General features: G+C 36.6%; 1 protein-coding gene across 1 annotated transcript in view; it reads right to left on the bottom strand.

Moving 5' to 3' along the window:
- SPIDR (scaffold protein involved in DNA repair) overlaps window positions 1–26306 on the bottom strand; it is a 408727-nt gene extending 382421 nt beyond the window's left edge. The window contains exon 1 of the mRNA XM_081817117.1: window positions 26121–26306. Within this exon, the coding sequence (XP_081673243.1) occupies window positions 26121–26246 (126 nt within the window). The 5' untranslated portion in view covers window positions 26247–26306. The remainder of the gene's footprint in view (window positions 1–26120) is intronic.
- Window positions 26307–27015: the final 709 nt, after the last annotated feature.

Raw genomic sequence — 27015 nt, 5'->3', positions numbered from 1 at the left:
GCCATTCCCCCTGCTTGTGCTTGCTCCCTCTCTCTCTCTCTCTCTGTCAAATAAATAAAATCTTTTAAAAAAATCAGAAATTACAACTACATACAAAGAACCACAAAATACTATTATATGCCACAAATTTTACAATCTAGAAGAAATGAATAAATTCCTAGAAATATTCAGAAAGGAACTACAGTCATAAAGAAATAAGAAATTTTAAAAGACTGATTACTAGTAAAGAGATTGAATCAGTAATCAAAAATCTCCCAATAAACAAAAAAGTCCAGGACCACATGCCTTCACTGGTAAATTCTACCAAACATTTAAAGAATTAATGGCAATCTTTCTCAAACTCTTTCAAAAAAAAGAAGTGATGGGTACACTTTTGAACTCATTTTATGCAATCAGCATTACCCTGATATCAACACCATAAAAGGACACCATAAGAAAAGATAGTTATAGGGCAACATCCCTGCTGAACATAGATGCGAAAATTTTCAATGAAATACTAGCTAACCAAATTCAACAATACATTTAAAGGATCATATACCATGATCAAGTGGGTATTATTCCAGGGATGCAAGGTGGTTCAACATCTGCAAATCAATCAACATGATACAGCACATAAACAAAATAAAACATAAAAATCATATGATCTTCTCAACAGATGTAGAAATAGCATGACAGAATTCAACATCCATTTATGATAAAAACACTCAACAAAGTAGATATAGATGGAATGTACCTCAACATAATAAAGGCCATGCTAATATCATACTCAATAGTGAAAAGCTGAAGCTTTTTGTCTAAGATCAGCAACAAGACAAGGATGCCCACTCTCACCATTTTATTCAACATAGTATGGAAGTCGTAGCCAGAACAATTAGGCAAGGAAAAGAAATATCAGGTATCCAAATTGGAAAGGAAAAGTAAAATGGTCAGTATTTGCAGATGACATGATATTATATATAGAAAACCCTAAAGACTCCACCAAAAAAACGGCAGAATAAATGAATTCCATAAAGTTGCAGAATACAGGGAACCTGGGTGGCTCAGCTGGTTAAGCGACTGCCTTCAGCTCAGGTCATGATCCTGGAGTCCCAGGATCAAGTCCCGCATCGGGCTCCCTGCTCAGCAGGGAGTCTGCTTCTCCCTCTTACCCTCCCCCCTCTCATGTTCTCTCTCTCTCATTTTCTCTCTCTCAAATAAATGAATAAAATCTTTTTAAAAAAAAGTTGCAGAATACAAAATTAATATACAGAAATTTGTATTTCTATACACTAATAACAAAGTAGTAAAAAGATAAATTAAGAAAACAATCCCATTTACAATTACATAACAAGAATAAAATACCAAGGAATAAATTTAACCAAGGAGGTGAAAGACCTATGCAATGAAAACTATAAGAAACTGATTAAAGTAATTAACAAAGATAAATAGATATTCCATTCTTATGGATTGAAAATTAATATTGTTAAAATGTTAACAGTACCCAAAGCAATCTATAGATTCAATGCAATCCCTAAAATTTACAATGTCACTTTTCACAGAAATGAACAAACATTCCTAAAAATTTGTATGGAACAACAAAAAAACCCCAAAACCAAAACAATCTTGACAAAGAACAAAGTTAGAGGTATCACAATCCCAGATTTCATACTGTATTACAAAGCTATAGTAATCGGGGCGCCTGGGTGGCTCAGTCGTTAAGCGTCTGCCTTCGGCTCAGGTCATGATCCCGGAGTTCCGGGATCGAGTCCCGCGTCGGGCTCCCTGCTCGGCGGGGAGTCTGCTTCTCCCTCTGACCCTCCCCACTCTCATGTGCTCTCTCTCATTCTCTCTCTCAAATAAATAAATAAAATCTTTAAAAAAAAAAAAAAGCTACAGTAATCAAAACAGTATGATCCTGGCTTGAAAACAGACAGATGGATCAAGAGACCAGAACAGAGAACCCAGAATCAAACCCACCTATATGTGGTCATTAATTTATGACAAAAAACTAAAGACTATAGAATGGGGAAAGAACAGACATTCCCTTCAATAAATGATGTTGGGAAAAGTGGACAGCCACATGCAAAAGAATGAAACTAGGATGTGATCTTACATTATACATAAAAACCAACTCAAAATGGATTAAAACCTTGAATATGAGGCCTGAAACCATAAAACTCCTAGAAGAAAACATAGATGGTACACTCCCCAATATTGGTCTTGGCCACTGAGTTTTTGGATCTGACTGCAAAAGCAAAGGCAACAAAAGTAAAACTAAATAAGTATAACTATATCATGCTAAAAATCTTCTGCACAGCAAAGGAAATCATCCATAAAATGAAAAGACAACCTACCAAATGGGAGAATATATTTGCAAATCCTGAATCTGATATATCTGATATAACATCCAAAACATATAAAGAACTCATACAACTCACTAGTAGAAAAACAAACTAAAAAACAGAGAACCTGAACAGACATTTTTCTAAAGAAAACATACAGATAGCCAAGAGACACATGTAAAGATGTTCAACATCATCAGGGAAATGCAAATCAAAACCACAATGAGATACTACCTCACACCTATCAGGATGGCTTTCATCAAAACGACAAAAAATAACAAGTATTAGTGAGAATGTGTAAAAAAGGGAACCTTTATGTACTGATGGTGAGAATGTAAATTGTATAGGCACTATGGCAAACAGTATGGAAGTTACTCAAAAAATTAAAAACAGACCCACCATATGGTCCAGCAATTCCACTTCTGGGTATTTATGTGAAGAAAACAAAAATATTAATTGGAAAAAATATATGCCACCCCTTCATTCACTGCAGCATTATTTTCAATAGACAAGATATGGATGCAATCTGTCCATCCATAGATGAATGGATAAAGATGTGGTGTGTATATATATATATATACACACGCACACACAATGGAATAGTGTTCAACCATAAAAAAAGGAAATCCTGTTATTTATGACAACATGGATGGACCCTGAGGCCACTAGGTTAAGTGAAATAAAGACAGAGAAAGTAAAACACTGTGGGATCTCACTTACATGTGGAATTTTAAAAACAGCATAACCAAGCTCACGGATACAAGGAACAGACTGGTGGTTGCCAGAGGTGGGGGCCGGGGATGGGACAAAGGACTGAAGGCATAAATTTCCAGGCATAAAATAATTAAGTTATGGAGATATAATGTACAACATGTTGACTACAGTTAATAATACTGTACTGCAGGGGCACCTGGGTGGCTCAGTCAGTTAAGTGTCTCCCTTCGGCTCAGGTCATGATCCCAGGATCCTGGGATCGAGCCCCGCATCGGGCTCCTTGCTCAATGGGAAGCCTGTTTCTCCCTCTCCCACTCCCCCTGCTTGTGTTCCCTCTCTCACTGTCTCTCTCTCTCTCTGTCAAATAAATTAATTAATTAAAATCTTAAAAAAAATAATAATAATACTGTACTGCATATTTGAAAGTTGCTAAGAAAGTAGATCTTAAAAGTCCTTATCAAAAGAAAAAAAATTTTTGTAACTATGTATAGTGACAGATGTTAACTAGACATTGTTGTGACCACTTCACAATATATGCAAATATGAAATCATTATGTTGGTATACCTGAAACTTATATAATGGAATATGTCAATTATACCTTAATAAAAAAAACTTTTCAAAGCTATTGATCAAGTGGTGTTCTTATAACTTGAAATAAGAGAAAAATCATTATTACAAATACGGATCTGGTCTTTTACAATTAATGCAAGCTTAGAGTGACTTAAAGTAATACAACGAAGACTGTCATAGGTACTTTAAAAAATGCCCATGGAGGGCTGCCTGGGTGGCTCAATCGGTTAAGCAGTGGACTCTTGGTTTCAGCTCAGGTTGTGATCTCAGGGTCATGAGATTGAGCCCCACGTCTGGCTCCACACTCAGCATGGAATCTGCTTAAGTTTCTCTCTCCCTCTCCCTCTGTTCCTCCTCTGCTCTCTCTCTCTCTCAAATAAATAAATCTAAAAAATAATAATAATACCTGTGGGGAAAAAATGATTTTGATCACATTAAATCTGTAGATTGGCTAGGGAAAATTACAGTTTTAATTCCAAATACTTGGACTTTTCTGCATATCTTATTATTAATGATTTCTACTTTAAATTCAACCATGGTTAGAAATTACAGTCCTCAGAATTTCAAACTTTTGAAACTTACTGAGAAGTTTTATAGCCCAATATATGATTTATCTTGGTATACATATCACGTGCACTTGAATGGAATGTGCATTCTATTGTATTCTAGTTACATGTGATGTTCTACAAATGTCAATTAGGTCAAGGTGGTTGATAGTGATTTTCAGATCCTTTATGTTCAAACTGATTTTTTTTTTGGTCTAGATTTTCTATAATTTATAGAGAGTATGGTGTTAAAATTTCTAGCTATGATTACAGATCTTAAGCACTTACAAATGAAGGGGGGAAAGGAGGGAGAGACAAACCATGAGAGACTATGGACTCTGGGAAACAAACTGAGGGTTTTAGGGGGGGGGTGGGGGGATGGGTTAGCCTGGTGATGGGTATTAAGGAGGGCATGTATTGCATGGAGCACTGGGTGTTATACACAAACAATGAATCATGGAACACTACATCAAAAACTACTGATACTGTATGGTGACTAACATAATTAAAAAAAAAAGCACTTACAAATTTGTGGCTGATATGTCTTCCTGGTGTTACCACTATGAAATGTCCTTCTTTATCTCCAATAACACTGTTTGAAATCTATTTTACCTAATATTAATATAATCACTCCAGCTATCTTATAATTACTATTTGCATGCTACATCATCTTCCGTGCATTTATTTTCAATCTATGTCATCACATTTTTTTTAAGATTTTATGTATTTATTTAAGAGAGAGAGAAGGGGCAAGGGGCAGAGGAAGAGGAACAAGCAGACTGTGGGCTGACCTTGAAGCCCAATGCAGAGCTTGATCCCACGACCCAGAGACCACAACCTAAGCAGAAATCAAGAGTCAGACACTCAACGGGCTAAGCCACCCAGGCATCCCTGTGTTATTACACCTAAAACACATCTCTAGCAGACAACAGATAGGGAGGTCTTGCATTTTACCAATGTATCAAGCTCTACCTTTTCAGTAAATACTTTATCTATTTTCATTTAATATAATTGTTAATAGGGTTAATCTAGGTCTATAATTTTGCTATTCATTTCCTTTTTTTTAAAGATTTTACTTATTTGAGAGAAAGAGGGAAAGGGAGAGCACACACAAGTGGGGGGTGAGGGGCAGAGGGACAAGGAGAAGCAGACTACCTGCTGAGCAGGGAGCCTGATGTAGGGCTCCTCCATCCCGGGACCCTAAGATCATGACCTGAGCCCAAGGCAGATGCTAACCGACTGAGCCACCCAGATGCCCCTATTTGTCTTCTTTTCATCTCATGTTTATATTCATCTGTTACTACCTTTATACCTCCTTTTATATTCTCTGAATACACTTTAAATTCTACTTTGATTTCTCTATTGTTTTTTAGCTATACTTATTTGTATTTTATATTTTATTTTTAGTGTTTGTTGTAGGAATCATAACATACACCTTTAACTTTAGGGCATATAATTCCATCTACCTAGCCCAATCCCTCATTCTACAACTGTCATATTACAACAACATATGCCATAAATGCCATGTTATAGTGTTAATGTTATAATTTTTGCTTTAAATTATCAGGTTTAACTTTTCTTAGTAGGTGGGGAGATTATTCCACCCTGAAGATGTGGACCTTCCCGTCAACCTGAAGAACTTCCTTTAGCATTCTTATAATGTTTATCTGCTGCAATGAAATCTTCTAATTCTTGTTTATCTGAAAAGGTTTTTATTTTGCCTTCATTCTTAAATGATATTTTCACTGACAGAATTCTGGGTTGATTTGTTTTTCCAGCAACGTAAAGGTGTCTTATAGCCTGCTAGCCAGCACTGTTTCTGATAAGTAGTCAGCTATCATTTATTGTTATCGTATCAGTTCTCAGGGTGCTTTCAAGATTCTTTATCATTTCAACTGCTTGACTATGACGTGCCTAAGTGTGATTTTCTTGTACTTATTTTGTTTGGAGATCACTGAGCTTCTTGAATATGTAAATTTATGCCTTTCACCAATTTGGGGTAATTTTCAACCATTATTTTTCCAAAAATTTTTGCTCTGATTTCTCCTCTCCTATACATATAGGACTCCATTAAAATGTGTTGCTAGATCTTTTGATATGTCCTCCCAAGTCACTGAGGCTAACTTCATTTTCTAAAATCTTTTTTCTATTTTCAGATTAAATGCTTTCTACTGATCTATCAAGTTCATTGACTTCTTTCCCAATCTTCCTGTGTAATGAATTTTTTATTTCAGGTATTGTACATTTAATTATAAAATTTTCATTTGGTTCCATTTTTGTGTCTGCATTCATTATGTGCATATTTTCCTTTATGTCCCTAAACAACAGCTGCTGATTCTAATACATGAGTCATATCAGGGCCCATCTCAATTAATTGCTTTTTCACTTGAAGTATAAGTCATACTTTTCTGGCTGGGATAACAGGGTGACAGTGAGAGGAGGAACATTTATACTAAGAGAAATTGACAAAGCTCCTGCCCTGGTATCTCATTAGCTGAAGTTTAGACAATTAAGAAGGGAGATGCTGGAAAAATAAGGATGTAAATTCTGAAACAGATGCTATAAATTATATGGGCACATACTTCCATAGAGAATAAAAACCAAAATATGCTTATTATGAGATCATGAACACATATATCATATATCTATCATATATAGATCATATATATAGGCATTACCTTGTTTATTGTACTTCACCTTATTGAGTCTCACAGATACTGCATTTTTGCAAGTTGAAGGTCTGTGGAAAGCCTGCATCAAACAAGTTTATCAGTGCCATTTTTCCAACAGCATTTGCTCATTTTGTGTCTCTGGGTCACATTTTGGTAATTTTTCAAATTCACAATATTGCAAACTTTTTTTTACTGTATTTGTTACAGTGATCTGTGATCAGTAATTATCAGTTGCTAAAAGCTCAGATGGTGGTTAGCACTTTTTAGCAATAAAGTGTTTTTTAATTAGTAGTAGACTATTTTGTTAGACATAATGCTATTGTACACTTAAGAGACTATAGTATAATGTAAACACACTTTCACATGCCCTTGGAAACCAAAAAATTCACTTGACTCACTTTATTATGGTATTTGCTTTACTGTGGTGATCTGTAATGGAACCTGCAATATCTCCAAGGCAGGCCTTGTATAAACATAAATTATAATATAAAATAACCAAAAAATACACATTCCTCAATATAACCTCTAACATCCCTCCTTTTTTACTATGAGAACACACTAGAATATGGATTTCTTCTGAAGTGCAATGTTTTCTTTAAAATATAATAAAAAAGCCATTACTAAAAACTCTAGATTTCCTTTACAATCATTAAATTTTGTAGGTTTTTATATAAACATAATTATATTTGAGAGCCAGTTTCTAAAATGTGTTTTTGATCATAATTATTTCAAGTCCATATACGATGTATGCAATGAATAGTTCTTAGACATTAACAATTAGTACATAGTCACATCATTTTATTCCAATTCACCATTAAAACTCATTAAAAGTGAAATTAAATGTATTACTTCCAAATTTCTATATAATCAAATGAATAAAAATAAAGATAAAATTGCAAATATGCTCATAAATTTAGAAATATTTTCAAGATCACTTTGTAAAGGGTTACAATATACTCCCATGTAAGAATACAAAATTTTGTTTATCCTTACTTTGTTGAAACTTTTCCATATTTCATCTTCTATGAGATATTGAATCATTTGTTCTACCACTACTGTTAACTATACAAAGAAAACATCTATTTCATAACAATGACTACGTATTTCAAATTTGAAAACCTCATTTGTTTTCTCTTTAAAATTTCATGAATTACTTTGAGATCTTTCATTTGTGTCAGCCAGCTTCTGCTGCACACCTTCAACAAAACCTGAACCTTATTCAGGTTATCAGATATTTATTATGCCTGTTAACTTGCATAGGAGTCACTACATAAAATACATGAGAATTACATAACAAAGCTCACCTAAATCCAACTTCCTTCACACTTCCTGGAAAACTGTAGGTTATGAAGAGAAATCACTGCTGTGTCTCTGCTGCCCTCTACAGGAATGGTTCTTGGAAGACACAGAAATTGTGAAAACCCAGACAGCCATACCAACCAGTAACAGAAAGCAACATTAATAATCAACTATATTTGTTAAATGTGCTAAAAGACGACATTACAAAGATAAGTTATTGCTATTCTCTTTGATTTTTATCATGCTCTGCCTCCAAGTAGTTTAACATGTAGTTAAACTGTTATACTCCAAGGAATACAACCTAAGTAATTAAGAGAATTTGGGATCAGATTCCATGAGTTAGAATCTCATTCTGCCATTTATTAGCTATATCTCCATTCCCTCATCTATAAAATGGAGTTAGTAATAACATCTAGCTTACATGATCAGCACTTCAGTAAAGTGCTAACATACAGTAAAAACACAGGGTTATTGTGTTATTAATGTTATTATTGCTATTACTATTATTGACACTATAACAAAATGGCCAGGACCACAGCTCAGAAACCAGAGCACCTGAGTTAGAATCCTGGCTCAGTCATATACTACTTTATAAACAAAGAAAAATTACTTAATCTGTCTGTGCCTTAGAATCCTCTGAAAATTAGGGATGATAACAACAGTTCCCACCTCACAAGAGCGATTATGAGGCTTAATTAAGCTAATGTACATAGCACAGCACTAAGAATGCCCCACAACAAGGAAGAATTCATAATGTTAGCATGTGCTATTATTACGAGTTCAGTTGCCTTTACATAAGCACTACCAGAACTCTGCTCCAGAGAACTGGCAAAATTATGCTCACAGGCAAGACTGTTTCCTAAATCAACAACATCGCTCATGTCAGCCTGGGCAAGGGATTCAAAACAGACCTAAATTATAATCAATGTTTCCCACTGAGTGAAAGTATGGTTCTCCCACAGAGTTAAGTATCCACACACCATGTATGTTCTATTTCTACAAACATTCATGAATGAGAGACAAATAGCGTATTCTTCATAAAACTTATTCAATAGTAAAAGAATAAGTGAGAGTTTGCTTCTGGAGAGCTAAGTAATAGTTACAAAATTCCTAATTATAGTGTAAATCGTCCCCCCTTCCATTTTATTCAATGTACATTTAAACATTATAACAGACACTGCTGACATCCTACTCATATCTCCTCCCCTATCTTCAGTAATGCTGGCTCAAATATAGTTGATTATTGATGTTACTTTCTGTTACTGGTTGGTATGGCTGTCTGGGTTTTCACAATTTCTGTGTCTTCCAAGAACCATTCCTGTAGAGGGCAGCAGAGACACAGCAGTGATTTCTCTTCATAACCTACAGTTTTCCAGGAAGTGTGAAGGAAGTTGGATTTAGGTGAGCTTTGTTATGTAATTCTCAAATTGGAGACAATTTCCAGCGATTCCAATTCTTTGCCTCAGAGATTTCTCTGGCTGCCAGAAGCCATTCTTCCCCACCTGTGCAGTAGTCTATAAGAACTAGGAAATACTCTATCGCCCAAATTCCACCAAGGGCCAGCCCATAACCAATGAATGAAGGGCTCTACATATAAATAACCCAGCTTTCTTGCCCCTTCCCTGTCCCTCTGATGGGATAATTCTGAGGTTCCCAGAGTTCGACAGCAGTGCTAAGCTACAGGTGCCCACAATAATTAATGATCCCTTGATTGGCTGCTATCCCATCCCAGGCTCACTTGCTCACCACTACTAGGTGTTCTCAGGGCATGCTTCTATGCAAATTCAAAGACAAATAATGAACTGAATACAGACAAGTCCACAAAAACCACACATCATATATTTTACTTTTTTCAACCTACCTGAAATGTTGAATAAACAAAAGAGGAAGGTTAAGATATCAGCATTAAGTGTTAGGAAGGAAGTGCTAGTGTGACTGCAAGATGCTGGGCAGAACATGCAGGTATGAGTTAGTCTCCTGAAGGCAGATGCCAAGACACCATCAGCTATAGAAGAGATTCACTGAAGGAAGCACCTGCAAAGCTTTATAAAGGGGAGAAAGCAGGAGTCAAGGAGAGATTTAAGACCACAGTGCAGGTCTGAAAACTATGAAAGGAGGACAAGGAAAGAGAACTGGGTAGGAAGAGTCTCAGACTGCAGTGCAGCCCATCGGTAACATGGCCCTAGTACAAACAAAATGAAGAATCCTGAAGGATGGCAGTTGGGGCTGTCAATCAACTATGTTCCTTGCAACTGAAGATCTGAGTGCACACTTCCACAGCTGCACTGCAGGGAATGATGATGCAAAGTGACATTATCGCAACAATTTGAAAAATGTGTCTAAAAAAAACTTCCTTTCCTCCAAGATTGTTGGTTATCAATAGGTACTACTGTTTTGCATGATTATATACTTCATATAATGCAGTATCAATCTGCACATATCCTTTGGCAAACTGGCTTACTGCCTCAATATTATTCAAGATGATAATATAGCTCTCTACTATATACAAAACAATCTGCCTGTGTTCATATAAAATTAGCTTACTTTCAGAAGTTTTTTCTCTTCTAAACAATGCTACAATGAAGAGTCATGTATATATATTCCTCTAGGCATGTGTGAAAATTCCGCTGAACAGTGGCTTTCAAATATTTTTGCTTAAGAACAGTAAAAAAAATACATTACATATTGTAATTCAACACACATATACTAATAAATGTAACAATATAAAATTGCATGAAAATACTGTTACCAACTCATACATTCTAATGTAGTCTGTTTTATTCCACTGTATTTTTAAAACTCACTGAATCAATTACCCACTATGGGTCATAAGCCAGTTTGAAAAACTCAAGGATATTTATGTAAGAGCACAACTGCAGGGTCATAAATTATGAATAACTTCAGCTTTATTAGAACTTACCAAATTACAAAAATGACTAAAGCAATTTACATTCAACAGCAACTATTCCTATTGATACACATTCCTGGCATTGGGCACCATCACCTTCCTTTTAGTGTTTTGGTAATCTCATTAATATGTAATATTTCATTTTTAATTTACACTCCCCATACTACTAGTGAGACTGAGCATCTTTTCACATACTTAGTTGACATTCAGGTTTCTCTTTCCTACTCATGACCTGATTTTCATTTGGGCTATGTCTTTTCCTTACTGGTTTGTTAAAGTTCTCAATATATGCTGGATACTACTACAGAATGTCCTTTTAGAAAACATTTTTTAATGCAAGCAATAAATGTACTTGGTTCAAAATTCAAAATAGCATACAAGGTTACTCAGTAAAAATAAGTTCTAACCACTCTAGAGATAGTCCATAGAAACACATATTCTTTCCATTTTTTTTTTTTTTAATTTAAATTCTGTTAGTTAACATACAGTGCAATATTGGTTTCTGGAGTAGAATTCAGTAATTCATCACTTACATACAACACCCAGTGCTCATCACACAACTGCCCACTTTAATACCCATCACCCATCTAGCTGATTCCCCACCCACCTCCCTCCAACAACCCTCAGTGTGCTCTCTACTTGAGTCACTTATGACTTGTTTCCCTCTCTCTTTTTTGCTTCCCCCCCTTCCCATATGTTCATGTTTTCTTTCTTAAATTCCACATATCAGTGAGATCATATGGTATTTGTCTTTCTCTGACTTATTTTACTTAGCATAATGTACTCTAGCTCCATCCACATCATTGCAAAAGCCAAGATTTCATTCTTTTTGAGGGCTGAATAATATTCCATTGTATATATATATACCACATCTTCATCCATTCATCAGTTGATGGACATTTGGGCTCTCTCCATGGTTTGACCATTGCCAATAATACTGCTATAAACAGTGTATGCACACCTTTGAATCTGTATTTTTGTATCCTTTGGGTATAGTCTAGGAATGGAACTGCTGGACCATGGGGTAGTTCTATTTTTAACTTTCTGAGGAAACTCCATACTGTTTTCCAGAGTGGCTACACCAGTTTGCATTCCCACTAACAATGCAACAGGGTTCCCTTTTCTCTGCATCCTCACCAACACCTGTTGTTTCTTGTGTTGTTGATTTTAGCCATTCTGACAGGTGTGAGGTCTCATCATGGTTTTGATTTGTATTTTCATGATGATGAGTGATGTTGAAAATCTTTTCATTTGTCTGTTACCATCTGGATGTCGTCTTTGGAAAAGTGTCTATTCATGTCTTCTGCCGATTTCTTACCTGGATTATTTGTTTTTTGAGTGCTGAGTTTGGTAAGTTTGCTATAGATTTTGGACACTAACCCTTTATCAGATATGTTGTTTGCAAATATCTTCTCCCATTCTGTGGGCTGCCTTTTAGTTTTGTTGATTGTTTCCTTTGCTGTGCAGAAGCATTTTATCATGAAAAATCCCAATAGTTCATTTTGGTTTTGTTACCCTTGCCTCCGGCTAGATGTCTAATGAGAAATGACTGTGGCTGGAGTCAAAGAGATTGCTGCCTCTGTTCTCCTCTAGGATTTTGATGGTTTACTGTCTCACATTTAGGTCTTGCATCCATTTTGAATTTATTTTTGTGTATGGTGTAAGAAAGTGGTCCAGTTCTTCTGCATGTGGCTGTCCAACTTTCCCAATACCATTTGTTGAAGAGACTGTCTTTTTTCCATGGGATATTCTTTTCTGCTTTGTCAAAGAGTAATTGACCATATAGTTGTGGATCCATTTCTGGGTTCTCTATTTTGTTCCATTGATCTATGTGTCTGTTTTTATGCCAGTACCATACTGTCTTGATGACTACATCTTTCTAATATAGCTGGAAATCTGGAATCATGACGCCTCCAGTTTTGTTTTTCTTTTTCACAATTGCTTTGGCTATTCATGGTCTTCTGTGGTTCCAAACAAATTTTAGGACTGTTTGTTGTAGCTCTGTGAAAAAGCTGGTGGTATTTTGATAGTGATTCAATTAAACGTGTAGATTGCTTTGGGTAGTATAGACATTTTAACAATGTTTGTTCTTCTAATCCATGAGCATGGAATATTTATCCATTTCTTTGTGTCCTCTTCAATTTCTTTCATAAGTGTTCTGTAGTTTTCAGAGTACAGATCTTTTACCTCCCTAGTTAGGTTTATTCCTAAGTATCTTATTGTTTTTGGTGCAATAGCAAATGGGATCGGTTCCTTGATTTCTTTTTCTGCTGCTTCATTATTCGTGTATAGAAATGCAACAGATTTCTGCACATTCATTTTATATCCTGCGACTTTGCTGAGTTCCTGTATCAGTTCTAGCAATTTTTTAGTTGAGTCTTTTCAGGTTTTCTACAGAGTATCATGTCATCTACAAATAGTGGAAGTTTGACTTCTTCCTTGCCAACTTGGATGCCTTTTCTTTTTGTTGTCTGATTCTTGAGGCTAAGACTTCCAATACTATGTTAAATAGTAATGTTGAGAGTGAATATCCTTGTTTTGCTCCTGACCAAAGGGTAAAGGCTTTCAGTTTTTTCCCCACTGAGGATATTAGCTGTGGGTCTTTTGAATATGGCCTTTATGTTAAAGTATGTTCCATCAACCCCGATTTTGTTGAGGGTTTTTATCAAGAAAGGATGCTGTACTTTGTCAAATGCTTTTTCTGCATCTATTGACAGGACCATATGGTTTTTATCCTTTCTTTTACTAATGTGGTATATCATGGTTTTTTTAAATTTTTTTAAAAGATTTTTTATTTATTTATTTGACAGAGAGAGACACAGCAAGAGAGGGAACACAAGCAGGGGGAGTGAGAGAGGGAGAAGCAGGCTTCCCACAGAGCAGGGAGTCCAATGTAGGGCTCAATCCCAGGACCCTGGGATCATGACCTGAGCCGAAGGCAGACACTTAACACCTGAGCCATCCAGGCGCCCCCATGTGGTATATCATGTTCATAGATTTGCAGATGTTTTTCTGTTTTGGTTTTTTTGCTTTAAAAAAAATTTTTTAAAAAGTTTTTTTTTAAAAAAAGCTTTTATTTAAATTCCAGTGAATGCTGTTTCTTTTTTTTATTATGTTATGTTAATCACCATACATTACATCATTAGTGTTTGATGTAGTGTTCCATGATTCATTGTTTGCGTATAACACCCATTGTTCCATGCAGAACGTGCCCTCTTTAATACCCATCACCAGGCTAACCCATCCCCCAACCCCTCCCCTCTAGAATCCTCAGTTTGTTTTTCAGAGTCCATAGTCTCTCATGGTTCGTCTCCCCCTCTGATTTCCCCCTCTTCATTCTTCCCCTCCTGCTTTTTTTTTTTTTTAACATATAATGTATTATTTCAGAGGAAGAGACCTGTGATTCAATAGTCTTACACAATTCACAGTGCTCACCATAGCACATATCTTCCCCAATGTCTAGACATTGGGGAGATTTGCAGATGTTGAACCACACCTGCAGCCCAGGAATAAATCCCACTTGATCTTGGTGAATAATTCTTTTAATGTACTGTTGCATTCGATTTGCTAGTATTTTATTGAGAAGGTTTACATTTATGTTCATCAGGGATATTGTCCTGTAATCCTCCTTTCTAGTGGGGTATTTGTCTCGTTCTGGGGTCAAGGCATGCTGACTTCACAGAATGAGTTTGGAAATTTTCTTTCCATTTCTATTTTTTTTTTTTTCTTTTTCGGAACAGTTTGAGGAGAATAGGTATTAACTCTTCTTTAACTGTGGGGTAGAATTCCCCTGGGAATCCATCCAACCCTGGACTTTCACTTGTTGAGAGATTTTTGATTACTGATTTAATTTCTTTGCTGGTTATGCGGCTATTTAAATTTTCTATTTCTTCCTGTTTCAGTCTGGTAGTTTGTAGGTTTCTAGGAATTTGTTCACTTCTTCCAGGTTGCCCAGTTTGTTGGCACATAATTTTTCACAGTATTCTCTTTATAACTGTATTTCTGTGGTGATGGTTATGTCTCCTCTTTCATTCATGATTTTATCTATTTAGGTCCTTTCTCTCTCTCTTTTTTTTTTGATAAGTCTAGCTAGGGGTTTATCAATTTTATAAATTCTTTCAAAGACCGGCTCTTAGTTTCATTAATCTGTACTACTGTTTTTTTGTTTTCTATATAGTTTATTTCTGCTCTAATCTTCATTATTTCCCTTCTTCTGCTGACTTTAGGCTTTATTTGCTGCTCCTTTTCTAACTCTTTTAGGTGTAAGGTTAGGTTGTGTATTTGAGACTTTCCTTGCTTCTTGAGGTGGGACTGTATTGCAACTTAAAACTGCCTTTGCTGCATCCCAAACGTTTTGGACCATTGTGTTTTCATTTTCATTTGCTTCCACGTACTTTTTTATTTCTTCTTTAACTTACTGGTTAACCCAATTATTCTTTAGTGGAACGCTCATTAACCTCCATGTATTTGTGGTCTTTCCAAATATTTCCTTATAGCTGACTTCAAGTTTCAGAGCACTGTGGTCTGAAAATATGCATGGTATGACCTCAATCTTTTTATACTTTTTGAGGGCTGATTTGTGACCCAGTATGTGATCTATTCTGGAGAATGTTCTGTATGCACTCAAAACGAATGCGTACTCTGATGCTTCAGGATGAAATGCTCTGAATATATCTGTTGAGTCCATCTGGTCCAGTGTGTCATTCAAAGCCCTGTTTCCTTGTTGATCTTCTGCTTAGATAATGTCCACTGCTGTAAGTGGGGTGTAAAAGTTACCTACTATTACTGTATTATTATCCATGAGTTTATGTTTATTATTATTTTTTTTTTTAAAGATTTTATTTATTTATTTGAGAGAGAGAGAATGAGAGACAGAGAGCATGAGAGGGAGGAGGGTCAGAGGGAGAAGCAGACTCCCTGCCGAGCAGGGAGCCCGATGCGGGACCCGATCCTGGGACTCCAGGATCATGACCTGAGCCGAAGGCAGTCGCTTAACCAACTGAGCCACCCAGGCGCCCGAGTTTATGTTTATTATTAATTGATTTATATATTTGGGTGCTCCCAAGTTGGGGGCATGAATATATACAATTGTTAGATTTTCTTGACGGATAGATCCCTTAATTATGATATAATGCCCTTCATCTCTTGTTACAGTCTTTGTTTTAAAATCTAGTTTGTCTTATCTCAGTATGGGTACTCTGGCTTTCTTTTGACATCCATTAGCATTATAGATGGTTATCCCTCCCTCCCCTCACTTTCAATCTGCAGGTTCTTTAGGTCTAAAATGAGTCTGTTGTAGGCAGCATATAGATGGATCTTGTTTTTTAATCCATTCTGATATCCTGTGTCTTTTGATTGGAGCATTTAGTCCATATACATTCAAAATGATTACTGAAAGATATGAATTCAGCACCACTGTGTTACCTGTACTGTTAGTGATTCTGATGATGTTCTCTGGTCCTTTCTGGTCTTTGTTCCTTTTGGTATTTTGTTTCTCCACTCATAGGGTCCCCTTAGTATTTCTTGCAGGGCTGTTTTAGTGGTCACAATCTCCTTTATTTTTTGTCTAGGAAACTCTTTATCTCTCTATTCTGAATGACAATCTTGCTGGATTGAATACTGGAACACTGGAATAATTCCAACTCATCACATAGAATATTTCCTTCAACTCCTTTCTGGCCTGCAAGGTTTCAGTGGCCAGATCTGCTGCGAACCTGATCTGTCTTCCCTTGTAGGTTAAGGACTTTTTTTATCTTGCTGCTTTCAGGAATCTTTCCCTATTCTGTGAATTTGACCATGGTGATGGTTGGCTCTTTTTGAATTTAATGGGATTTCTCTGTGTTTTCTAGATTTTGATGTCTGTGTCTTTCCCAGGTTAGGGATGTTTTCAGCTGTAATTTGTTTGAATAAACTGTCCCCTTTTTTCTCCCTACATCTTCTAGGACTCCTATGATACGAATGTTATAATAGTTTAATAAGTCGCTGATTTCCCTAAGTCTACCTGTGATCCATTACCTGTTTCCTTCTTTTTTTCAGCTTCCTCATTTTCCATTTTATCTTCTTTATCACTGATCACTCCAATGATTCATTTGTCCTCATTTTTATGGCCTCCACTTGGAACTGCATCTTGGTTATAGCATTTTTAATTGGCCTCACTAGATTTTGGGTCTTTTATCTCTGCAGTAAAGGATTCTCTAGTGTCTTCTATGTTTTTTTCAAGCCCAGCTGGTATCCCTGTAATCATTGTTTTAAATTCTAGTTAGTTATATTGATTAAATCTCTGGCTGTGAGTACTACCTGCTATTCTTTTTTCTGGGATGAATTTTCCCGTCTCATCATTTTGTCCAGAAAAGAAAGGAAGATGGGGCACTGGGTGGCTCAGTCAGTTAAGCCTCTGCCTTCAGCTCAGGTCATGATCTCAGGGTCTTGGGATTGAGCCCCGTGTCAGGCTTCCTGCACAGCAGGGTCTCTGCTTCTCCCTCTCCCTCTGTCCCCTCCCCCCACTTGTGCTTGCTCTCTCAAATAAATAAATAAATAAATTTTAAAAAAATAAATAAAAGAATCTAGATCCCAAAGAAATATAAAAATAAAATGCAATGAAAGTAAACAAAAATAAAAATATAAACAACTTTTAAAAAAGAATTGCAAAAAATAAGAAAATAAATGAAAAAGAAGAAGTAAAGAATAAAAGCCCAAAGGAGGCTAGATACTATTTTCCCTTAGAGCTGAAGCTTTGCAGCCCTCTATGATCAGTAAACTTAGTGTAAGCAAGTTGTTTGTACTGGTCTTCTTGGGGAGGGGCCTGTTGCACTGATTCTCAGGTAGACTTGCCCTGGGGGGAGGGGCGGGGGGGGAGAGGCAAGGAGGCAGGGCTTGGTGTAAGCAGCTCCAGACTCCACCAGGTGGCCCTGTTTTGCTCCCTGAGGGCTTTCAGTGCTGATGGGCGTGTGGGATGAATATGGTGGCACCCCACTCTAGCCCCAGAGCTGAAAATTCGCATTCCCCCACTCTTCAGGGAACCCTCACAGAAGAGCAATCAATCACTCTTGTCTCCCCAGTTGCCATCAGAACTCTGTGTTCACCCTGCCTGTGCCAAGCTTTTTTATCTCAAGAATGCACCTGAGTTTCAAAACTCCAAATTTTAGGGACTCCTATGGCGCAGACCTGCACTGATTCCCTGGGGAGAGTCTTGACAGGCCTCTGCAGACCCATCCCAGGAAAAGCAGCTGAATGACCACGCAGCAGTTCACAGTTTATGGCAATACAGAGCAGAAAGGTGGCACCTAGACTCACTGTTCTCAGCCAGCTTCCATACTCCTATCCCTGAGAACAGTGCAGCACTTAGGCACCACCCATTCTTCTTACAACCCGAGGATCTTCAGGCCACGGTATCACACCTGGGATTCCACTCCACTTTGCCACCTGAGCACCTTTAAGTGAGGCACATTCCCCCACTGTAGCTGACTTCTAAAAGTTCCAATTTTGCACTCCACTGCTTATAATACTTTTGTGGTAGCTTCCATAAGCAGGTTCTCTCCCTGCCACCATTGTATCCACAGCTATATCACACAGGATTCAAGTCTCCGCATTTCCTACCTTCCAAAAGGTGGTCAGTTTTCTACTTGTAGAATTGCAGTTTTTTTCTCTCAGACTTCTGACTGATTTCTCAGGTGTTCAGAATGGTTTGATAACTATCAAGTTGTATTCAAGAGACAAGACAAACTTCGGGTCCCCCTAATCCTCTGCCATCTTAACTCCTCTAAACCCTTTCCATTTTTCTATACAATTATTCTATATCCTGTTTTGTCATTTAAAAAGGTATTTTGAAAATTATATCATAAACACATGGAACTACATCTTTCTTGCACTTAAACTTATCAGTTTTACTGAAGTATGTAACTTAAGCATACTAAAATACACATACTGAACATATTCAATTTGACAAGTTTTGACATGTGTACATTCCTTTGAAACTATTACCACAATCAAGATAATCAATATTTCCATCAGTCCCACTTTCCTCATGTCCCTCCTTCCCCCATCTACCTTCAGCCCAGTCAACCACTGACCTGCTTCCTATCACTATAGAATCATTTGTATTTTTAAGGATTATATATAAATAAAAAAATACAGTGTATACTCTGCCTCATTCACTTGAGGGACCTGCGGCTAAACTGTGAAGGTTAAGTTATATGGACCTTGACTTTTGAGCAATGAGGAACCATCAAAAGTATTTCAGTGAGTGAGTGATAAAGTCATAATTTTTATTAAGATAAATCTACTAAAAAGACATCAGCTAAGAAATTAATTATGATGCTACTGAAACAATACAGAGAATAGGTGAAAGGGCCCAATTTAGGGCAGAAGTTCTGAGGATGTAAGTTTAGAGGTCAAATCTGCACGACCCAGTAACAAAACAGACTCAGGCAGTGAAAAAGGAAAGCTATTAACTAAGACCAAAAACACACAAACAGGATAAGCTTGCATTAAAAAGAAAAGAAAGGATATGGCCTGGGACCCCTTTGACTTACAGTAACTTTAGAACATTGACGCAAATATGTCATTAGGCAGCTGTAAACCCACATGGAATTCAGGACAGCAACTGGGTTATAGAAAGCTTTAACAGTTATCAGCACTTGGAAGAAAATGTTGCTTGAGAAGAAAATAACAATCTTTGTTCCATATGAGGAAGAGAATGGAAGAAAAGGAGACAGGAATTAAGGCCATAGAGAATACCACTGTGATTAGACAGACCACAAATCCAAAAGGATTTTCGTTATATTGTAGGACTGCTTCTCAATGTCTACTTAGAGAAATTCATTTTTGAGTCAGTGGATTCAATTTATTTATTTCAAATGATGATGTAGTATGTTATGCTTTAATGAACAAATTTATTAAAAAGGTATACTTCATGACAATTTACGTGGAAGAAGTTTTGAATTTTTTAAATACAAAGCAAGCCAAGGTCATCTCTTTTCTATGACCATATCTTTCAAAGTTCTGCCCATTTGCATGCTTCTTCCAACATAAGAAAACAATCAATGTAGATTGGGAGGCATTCAACCAACACCTGAATATTTCTATGACAAGATTTCAATCACTGATGCCTTACTACATAAGTAACTTGTTTGCAGTTACATTATCTTTTCTAACAGTTTCCTAATCTGAAAATTGGGCATAACCACATCTACTTCACAAGATTGTTTTAAGGCTTAAATGGAAAATGTACTGCTGTAAACTAAATGTTGAAACCTAATCCCTTATGTGATGGTATTTAGAGGCGGAGCCTTTGAGTGGGGCCCTCATGAATGGGATTAGGACCCTTATAAAAAGGCCCCAGAGATCCCTTACCCCTTCCAACATGTGAGGACACAGCGAGAAGACAGCCTTCAATGAACCAGGAAGTGGGCCCTCAACAGACACCATATCTGCCAGCACCTAGATCATAGAACTTCCCAGCCTCCAAAACTGTGAGAAATAAATTTGTTGTTTTAGCTACCCAGCCTATGTATTTTTGTTATAGCAGCTCAAATGGACTAATACATGTACCTAAAGCAACTAGTATAAGACCCAGTATATATGTTCAATATATGTGATCTGTTTCTCTGTTTTGTCTTTAAGGAAAAAGCCACTGACTGCTATATTTTTCTTGTTTTTTATTTAAATTGTGAAATAAATGCAACAAAGAAGAAATTAACGTCTCCAGTAATTCTACTACCCAGAGATATGCTTTTTACATTTTAGAGAGCTATGGATGCTTACCATTTACTTCTTATAACTATATATTATTTAAGAGCTTCCCTGAAAAGTCTGTGTCATACTGTAATTTGTAATTTTAACAAGGTATGAATTGAACTGAAAGCACTATAAAACCTGAGTGCAGGAGTTTCTCAGTTAGGTAGTGAACCCAGCCAATCACCCAGCAAGCTTGATCTATGCAGCATTAGTCCTTCTCATAGTCGTGGTAATTTACAGCAGCTTTCAAAGGATGAACATATCCTCAGTTCACAGAATATTTCTCTCAAAAAAAGCCACGAAAAAAACTAAAAGTTCTAATAAACTTATTTTCTAATAAAAAAATTAAAGTTTGTGACAAGAGTAAAATACTAAATTTTTTATTTAGTGATGGCAATAATCTATGATGAGAACAAATCCATCATTTGTTCTATTCAAAATAAGGAAAAGGAATTCATAAACTAATTTTATTAAACGCCTTCTTATCTTATCAGTAGAGAACCTGCTCATGAAATATCAGATAAAACTCTAAAATTATAAAAACAAGTAGCCTATGATATGAAGCTGTGCATAAAACTCCCACCTTTCTCAACAGAAATGAGGTGCTTTAAAAAGCCAAACGCATGAAGTAACAGATATTTCAGCCACTGAAACCACCACCACAATTAATATTAAGAAAAAATTTGGGGGCGCCTGGGTGCCTCAGTCGGTTAAGCCATCTGCCTTCAGCTCAGGTCATGATCCCAGGGTCCTGGGATCGAGCCCCGTGTCAGGCTCCTCCTTGCCCAGTGAGGAGCCTGCTTCTCCCTCTCCCTCTGCCTGCCACTCCCCCTGCTTGTGCTCTGTTAAATAAATGAATAAAATCTTTAAAAAAAAAATTTTAAGGGATGCCTGGGTGCCTCAGTTGGTTAAGCATCTGCCTTCAGCTCAGGTCATGATCCCAGAGTCCTGGGATCAAGCCCCGTGTCAGGTTCTCTGCTCAGTGGGGAGTCTGCTTCCCTCTCCCTCTGCCTGCCCCTCTGCCTGCTGGTGTGCTCTCTCTCTTTCTAACAAATAAATAAATAAATAATCTTAAAATGTGATATGTACTAAAGTAAGACCATGCTATTACAGAAGGTCTTCTTTCACACTGAAGAAGTTCATAGAAATAAAGGGTTACTAGTCTAGTTCCTATATTAAAAAGTCAAGAAAAACTTTTAGGTCATGGCACAACACTTCCTGGTCTGAAGGTATGATTTATTCCAAGGGGTTTTGGTAGTAGTCTTGGGATTCTCCATGGTCCTTTGGGATCCTGGAGTTAACATTTTACTGCATGTACAGTAAGTCTTTTGCTTTATCATTTAGTGTTCTCTCTAGAAACATTTTTACCATTTCAACAATAAAAAGTCCTCAAAAACATAAAATTTAATGGTAGAAAAATATTTTAAAATAAAGATATACTTTTTCATTTTTTATTGTGGTGAAATATACATAGCAAAAAAAATTTACCATATTAACCACTTTTAGGTGTACACCTCAATGGCATTAAGTACATTCATGTTTATAACCACTACCACTAACCATTTCTAGAACCTTTTAATTATCCCAATCAGAAACTCTGTACACATTTAAAAATAACTCCCCTTACTCTTCAGCCCCTGGTAACCTCTATTCTATTTTCTGTGTCTATGAATTTGCCTATTCTAGGTACTGCATATAAATTGAATCATACAGCACTTGTCCTTTTGTGTCTGGCTTATTTTATCTATAATAAGGTTTTCAAGATTCATCCATATTGTAGCATGTATTAGAATTTCATTCCTGTTTTTCCTTTGAGAGAGAGAGGAGAAGGGGTAGGGGCAGAGGGAGAGAGAGAATCTTATGTAGGTTCCATGCCCACCATGCAGAGACCAATGTGGGGCTTGATCTCATAACCCTGAGATCATGACCTGAGCCAAAATCAAAATCGGACACTTAACTAACTGAGCCAGCCAGGCAACCCAGAATTTCGTTCCTTTTTAAGGCTGAATAATAATCCACTGTACATATATATAACATTTTGTTTATTCTTTCATCTGTTGATGGACATTTGGGTTGTTTCCACCATCCAGCCATTGTGAATAATGATGCTATGAACATCGATGTACAAGAATGTTTGAGTCCCTGCTTTCAATTCTTTTGGGTATATATCCAGAAGTAGAATTGCTGGATTATTTGGTAATTCCATGTTTAACTTTTTGAGAAACCATCAAACTTTCCCACAGTGGCTGTACAGTTTTACATTCCCACCAGCAATGTACAAGGATTCCAATTTCTCATTTTTTTTCCATTTATGGATAATAGCCATCCTAATGAGTATAAAGTGGTACCTCATCATAGTTTGGATTTGCAACTCCCTGATGACTAATGATGATGAGCATCTTATCATGTGCTGGATTGCATGAAAGATCAGGAAGGTGGCCAAGATGGAATAATAGCAAATGGATTTGTTCTCCCACTTAAAACACCAAAACAAACAAACAAAAAACAAGAGAGAGAGAGAGAGAAAGGAAAGAAGGAAGGAAGGAAAGGAGGGAGGGAGGGAAGGAAGGAAGGGAATAACCCAGACAAAATACATGAAACAATGGTTTTTAAGAAACTGAACATCAGGGAAGAACATAATTCCTGAAAGTCAGGAAATAAAAATTGAGTTCTACAATTGCCCTAGCTTACTTTAAGAAAATTTCCAAACCACACAGTAGAAAAGGGGAACTGAGGTGGAGCCCATGGGAAGAGACAGAACTGAGAGTTCACAAAAGTAGCTAGAGTTCATAGGATGGAGTAACAGAAAAACCAGAGCTACTTAGAAAACTACAGCAATCCCCCCCTCAATTATTCAGCAGAGTTCTGATCAGCATGTGCGATCAGTATACAAGGGAAAGAATCATCTGGAGGACAGCACCCAGTGCTCACACAGGGTCAGGACTCGGCAGCTATTCTTGCCAGGCAGACTGGAAAAGTAAGAGCATTAGTAGAATACTCAAAAAGATAATGGGACATAATACTGAACACTTCTCCAGATCCATCTAATAAGTCATAAAGCAACATCCAAAGGATGAAACTGTTTCCAAATAACTGCACCTGAGAATAAAGTCCCAAAATATTTAAAGACATTTTTAAAAATCCAGCACCCAACAACATAAAATTCACAATGTCTGGTATCCACTCAAAAATTTTCAGGCATGCGGAGAAGCAGAAAAATATAACCTACAATGAAGAGAAATATTAATCAACAGAAACAGACACAGAAATAATACAAATGGTAGATTTACAGAAAAACCACTAAAACAACTATTATAATTATACTCTATATTTTCAAAACAGAAGAAAATATGAGGTTAAGAATGTTAATATAAAAAGATTCATATCAAACTTTTAAGAGATGACAAATACACTGGATAGTATTAACAGCAGATTAAACACTGAGAGAAAAAAGATATTAAACTTGAAAAATATAGCAACAGAAACCATTAAAAATGAAAGGGGGGGTGAACACAGCATCAATGATCCCATGATACAACATGAAGCAGCCTCATTAATATACCTATAATTGTAGTCCAAAAGGAAAGGAAAAAGGATGTCAGAAAAAAAAATGTTGAAGGCAAAAACCTTTCCAAATGTGATGAAAACTTTAAACCCATTATGTGAAGAAGAGAGTTAACAAAGCTGACCTAAGATGGGTATCCTTAGAAAGGCCTGCTTATAATGTTGGTCCTTGCCTACCTCTGGTTATTTAGACGTCAGGAAAGTTACCATCAGTCCCTAATGGTAAGAGTGGCTCCCTCTGCCTAAACTGTGCAAACAATGTGGCTTAGGCTGAATACCTGTTTACCTTCTTAAAATCTGAAATTCTAATACACGCAAGGCAGAGAGAGTGCCTACTTTACCAGACCCCAATAAAAACTCTGGGCACTGAGTCACCAATGAGCTCCCCTGGCAGGAAACACTTTACAGAGGTTGTCAAAACTCATTGCTAGAGCAATTAAGCATATCCTGTGTGACTCCTCTACAATAGGACTCTTAAAATATTGCTGATTTTGCTTTGTATTGTTTCACTATAATAAATCATAGCCCTGAGTATGACTGTACATTAAATTCTGAGAGTCCTCCTAGTAAATTACCAAACCTCAGCAAGGGCTTGGACCCAACTCACCACATATTCAAAAAGCTTGATAAACTCCAAGCAGAATACGACATGTAGGTATAATCACAATCACACTGCTTAAAAAAAGTGATAAACAGAAAATATTAAAAAATCAAGAATGAGAGGGGAGTCTGGGTGGTTCAGAGAGTTGAAGAGCTGACTCTTGATTTCAGCTCAGGTCATGATGTCGGGTTCCTGGGATTGAGTTCTGTGCTTAGCACAGAGTCTGCTTGGAATTCTCACTCTCCCTCTCCTGCGCCTCCCTACACCTCTCTCAAATAAATAAATCTTTTTTAAAAATCAAGAATGAGAATAGCTTCAGGCTTCTTGACAGCAACTCTGGAACTAGAAGACAATGAAATAATGCCTTCAAAATTCTGAAGAAAAATAATTTCCAACCTAAAATTCTATATAAATTACATTGTCATCCACTTATCAAAGTGTGATAAATGCATCTTCTGACATGCCATTTATCTTCCATAAATCCTCTCTTGAAAGCTATTAGAAGATGTGCTCAATCATACTGAGAGTGAAAACCAAGAAAGAGGAAGACATGGAATCCAGGATAAAGTTGCTCCACATTGGAGAGAAGTGAAGGGAATTACCAGGAAGATGATGAAGAGAGACCTAAGGGTGGCTACATCCACAAAGCAGAAAGGATGAGTTCAAATTAGAGCAGCCAGGAAGTTGTGGGAACAAGTTCTCCAAAAAGACAAAACTGCTAGAATGCCTACTTTGCCTGAAAAACCTTAACAGGAGAGCTAAACAATGGCAAAAACTTAGTTTTATTAACAATAAATAAAGTTGGGCAAACAAAAACCCAAAGTAATTAACTCCAAGGAAAACGAAAGTTGTGAAGGAAAAATAATCATAATTAATATTTGCCTTTTACGAATATTATGCAATGCTGAATACTAATCTAACCAAACCATGATACATGTGTCCTGGGAGAATGGAGGAATGGGAAAAGTTCAATGTGTAGCAGGTGGAGGGAGTGGGTGAGGAGATGGTTACCCATGTTTAGAGGTGCATTATAGGCCTGTTTATTTAGAGACAAGGAGGTAAAGAATGAAAGAATCACTAAGAGTCAAAAGTGACTGTCCTGGAAAAAGGAATTAAAAATGAAAAACCAAAAGGCTATGACTAACAAATGTATAACCAGAATGAAAAATTTTGAGACAACTGGTTCTTACCTTCACAAGCTCAGAGAGCCTCTCTTCACTAGTCAAAGAATGATTGCTTGAACAAGAAGCACAGTCTGATATTTCCACAACACTCTCACCATCTTCAAATTCATTATACTCACTAGTATCTTCCATGTCACTGTCAATCTCCCAGTCAATAAACTGTAGTTCACCTAAAAAAATACAATTTTAAACAATTTTATATATCCTTATATATATATATATAACAATTTTATATATCCTATATATATAACAAATACAGGATATATATATATATTTTCTTTATTCTCAGTAGTTGAAAACATCCATAATGCTGAGTAATTTTTCAAAATATGTATTAAGATTGTGAAAACTCTATTCCTACACTTATCTCTAGCCATCCTATTTCTCCTATCTACCCCTACGCCAATTCTCAGGTAACTACTTTTATTAGTTATTTTTGTATCTTTCTATAGTTTTTCCAGCATGTTCAAGCAAATAAAATATACTATAATTTTTTCCTCCTTTTTGATACACTTTTTTTTTTTTTTAACTTAACAGAGGTTTTCCATATCAATAACAGGGAGTATCCTCATTCTTTTTCTGCAACATAGTATTCTACTGCATAGTTGACCCACAGTTTATTTAATCAGTGTCCTTTTTTTTTTTTTTTTAAGATTTTATTTATTTATTTCACAGAGAGAGAGGCAGCGGGAGAGGGAACACAAGCAGGCAGAGTGGGAGAGGGAGAAACAGGCTTCCCGCCCAGCAGGGAACCCAAAACGGGGCTTGATCACAGGACCCCAGGATCATACCTGAGCCGAAGGCAAATGCTCAATGACTGTGCCACCCAGGTGCCCCTTTAATCAGTTTCCTATTAGCAGACTTCTTAAAGGATTTTCACTTAAAACTTTTTTAATAGATT

Source organism: Leptonychotes weddellii, chromosome 4 (genome assembly GCF_054177405.1).
Source record: "Leptonychotes weddellii isolate Sample4059 chromosome 4, ASM5417740v2, whole genome shotgun sequence".
NCBI classification, from domain to species: Eukaryota; Metazoa; Chordata; class Mammalia; order Carnivora; family Phocidae; genus Leptonychotes; species Leptonychotes weddellii.
Note: the sequence above shows the minus strand (reverse complement) of the source record. Positions and strands in the feature narration are given on the sequence as shown.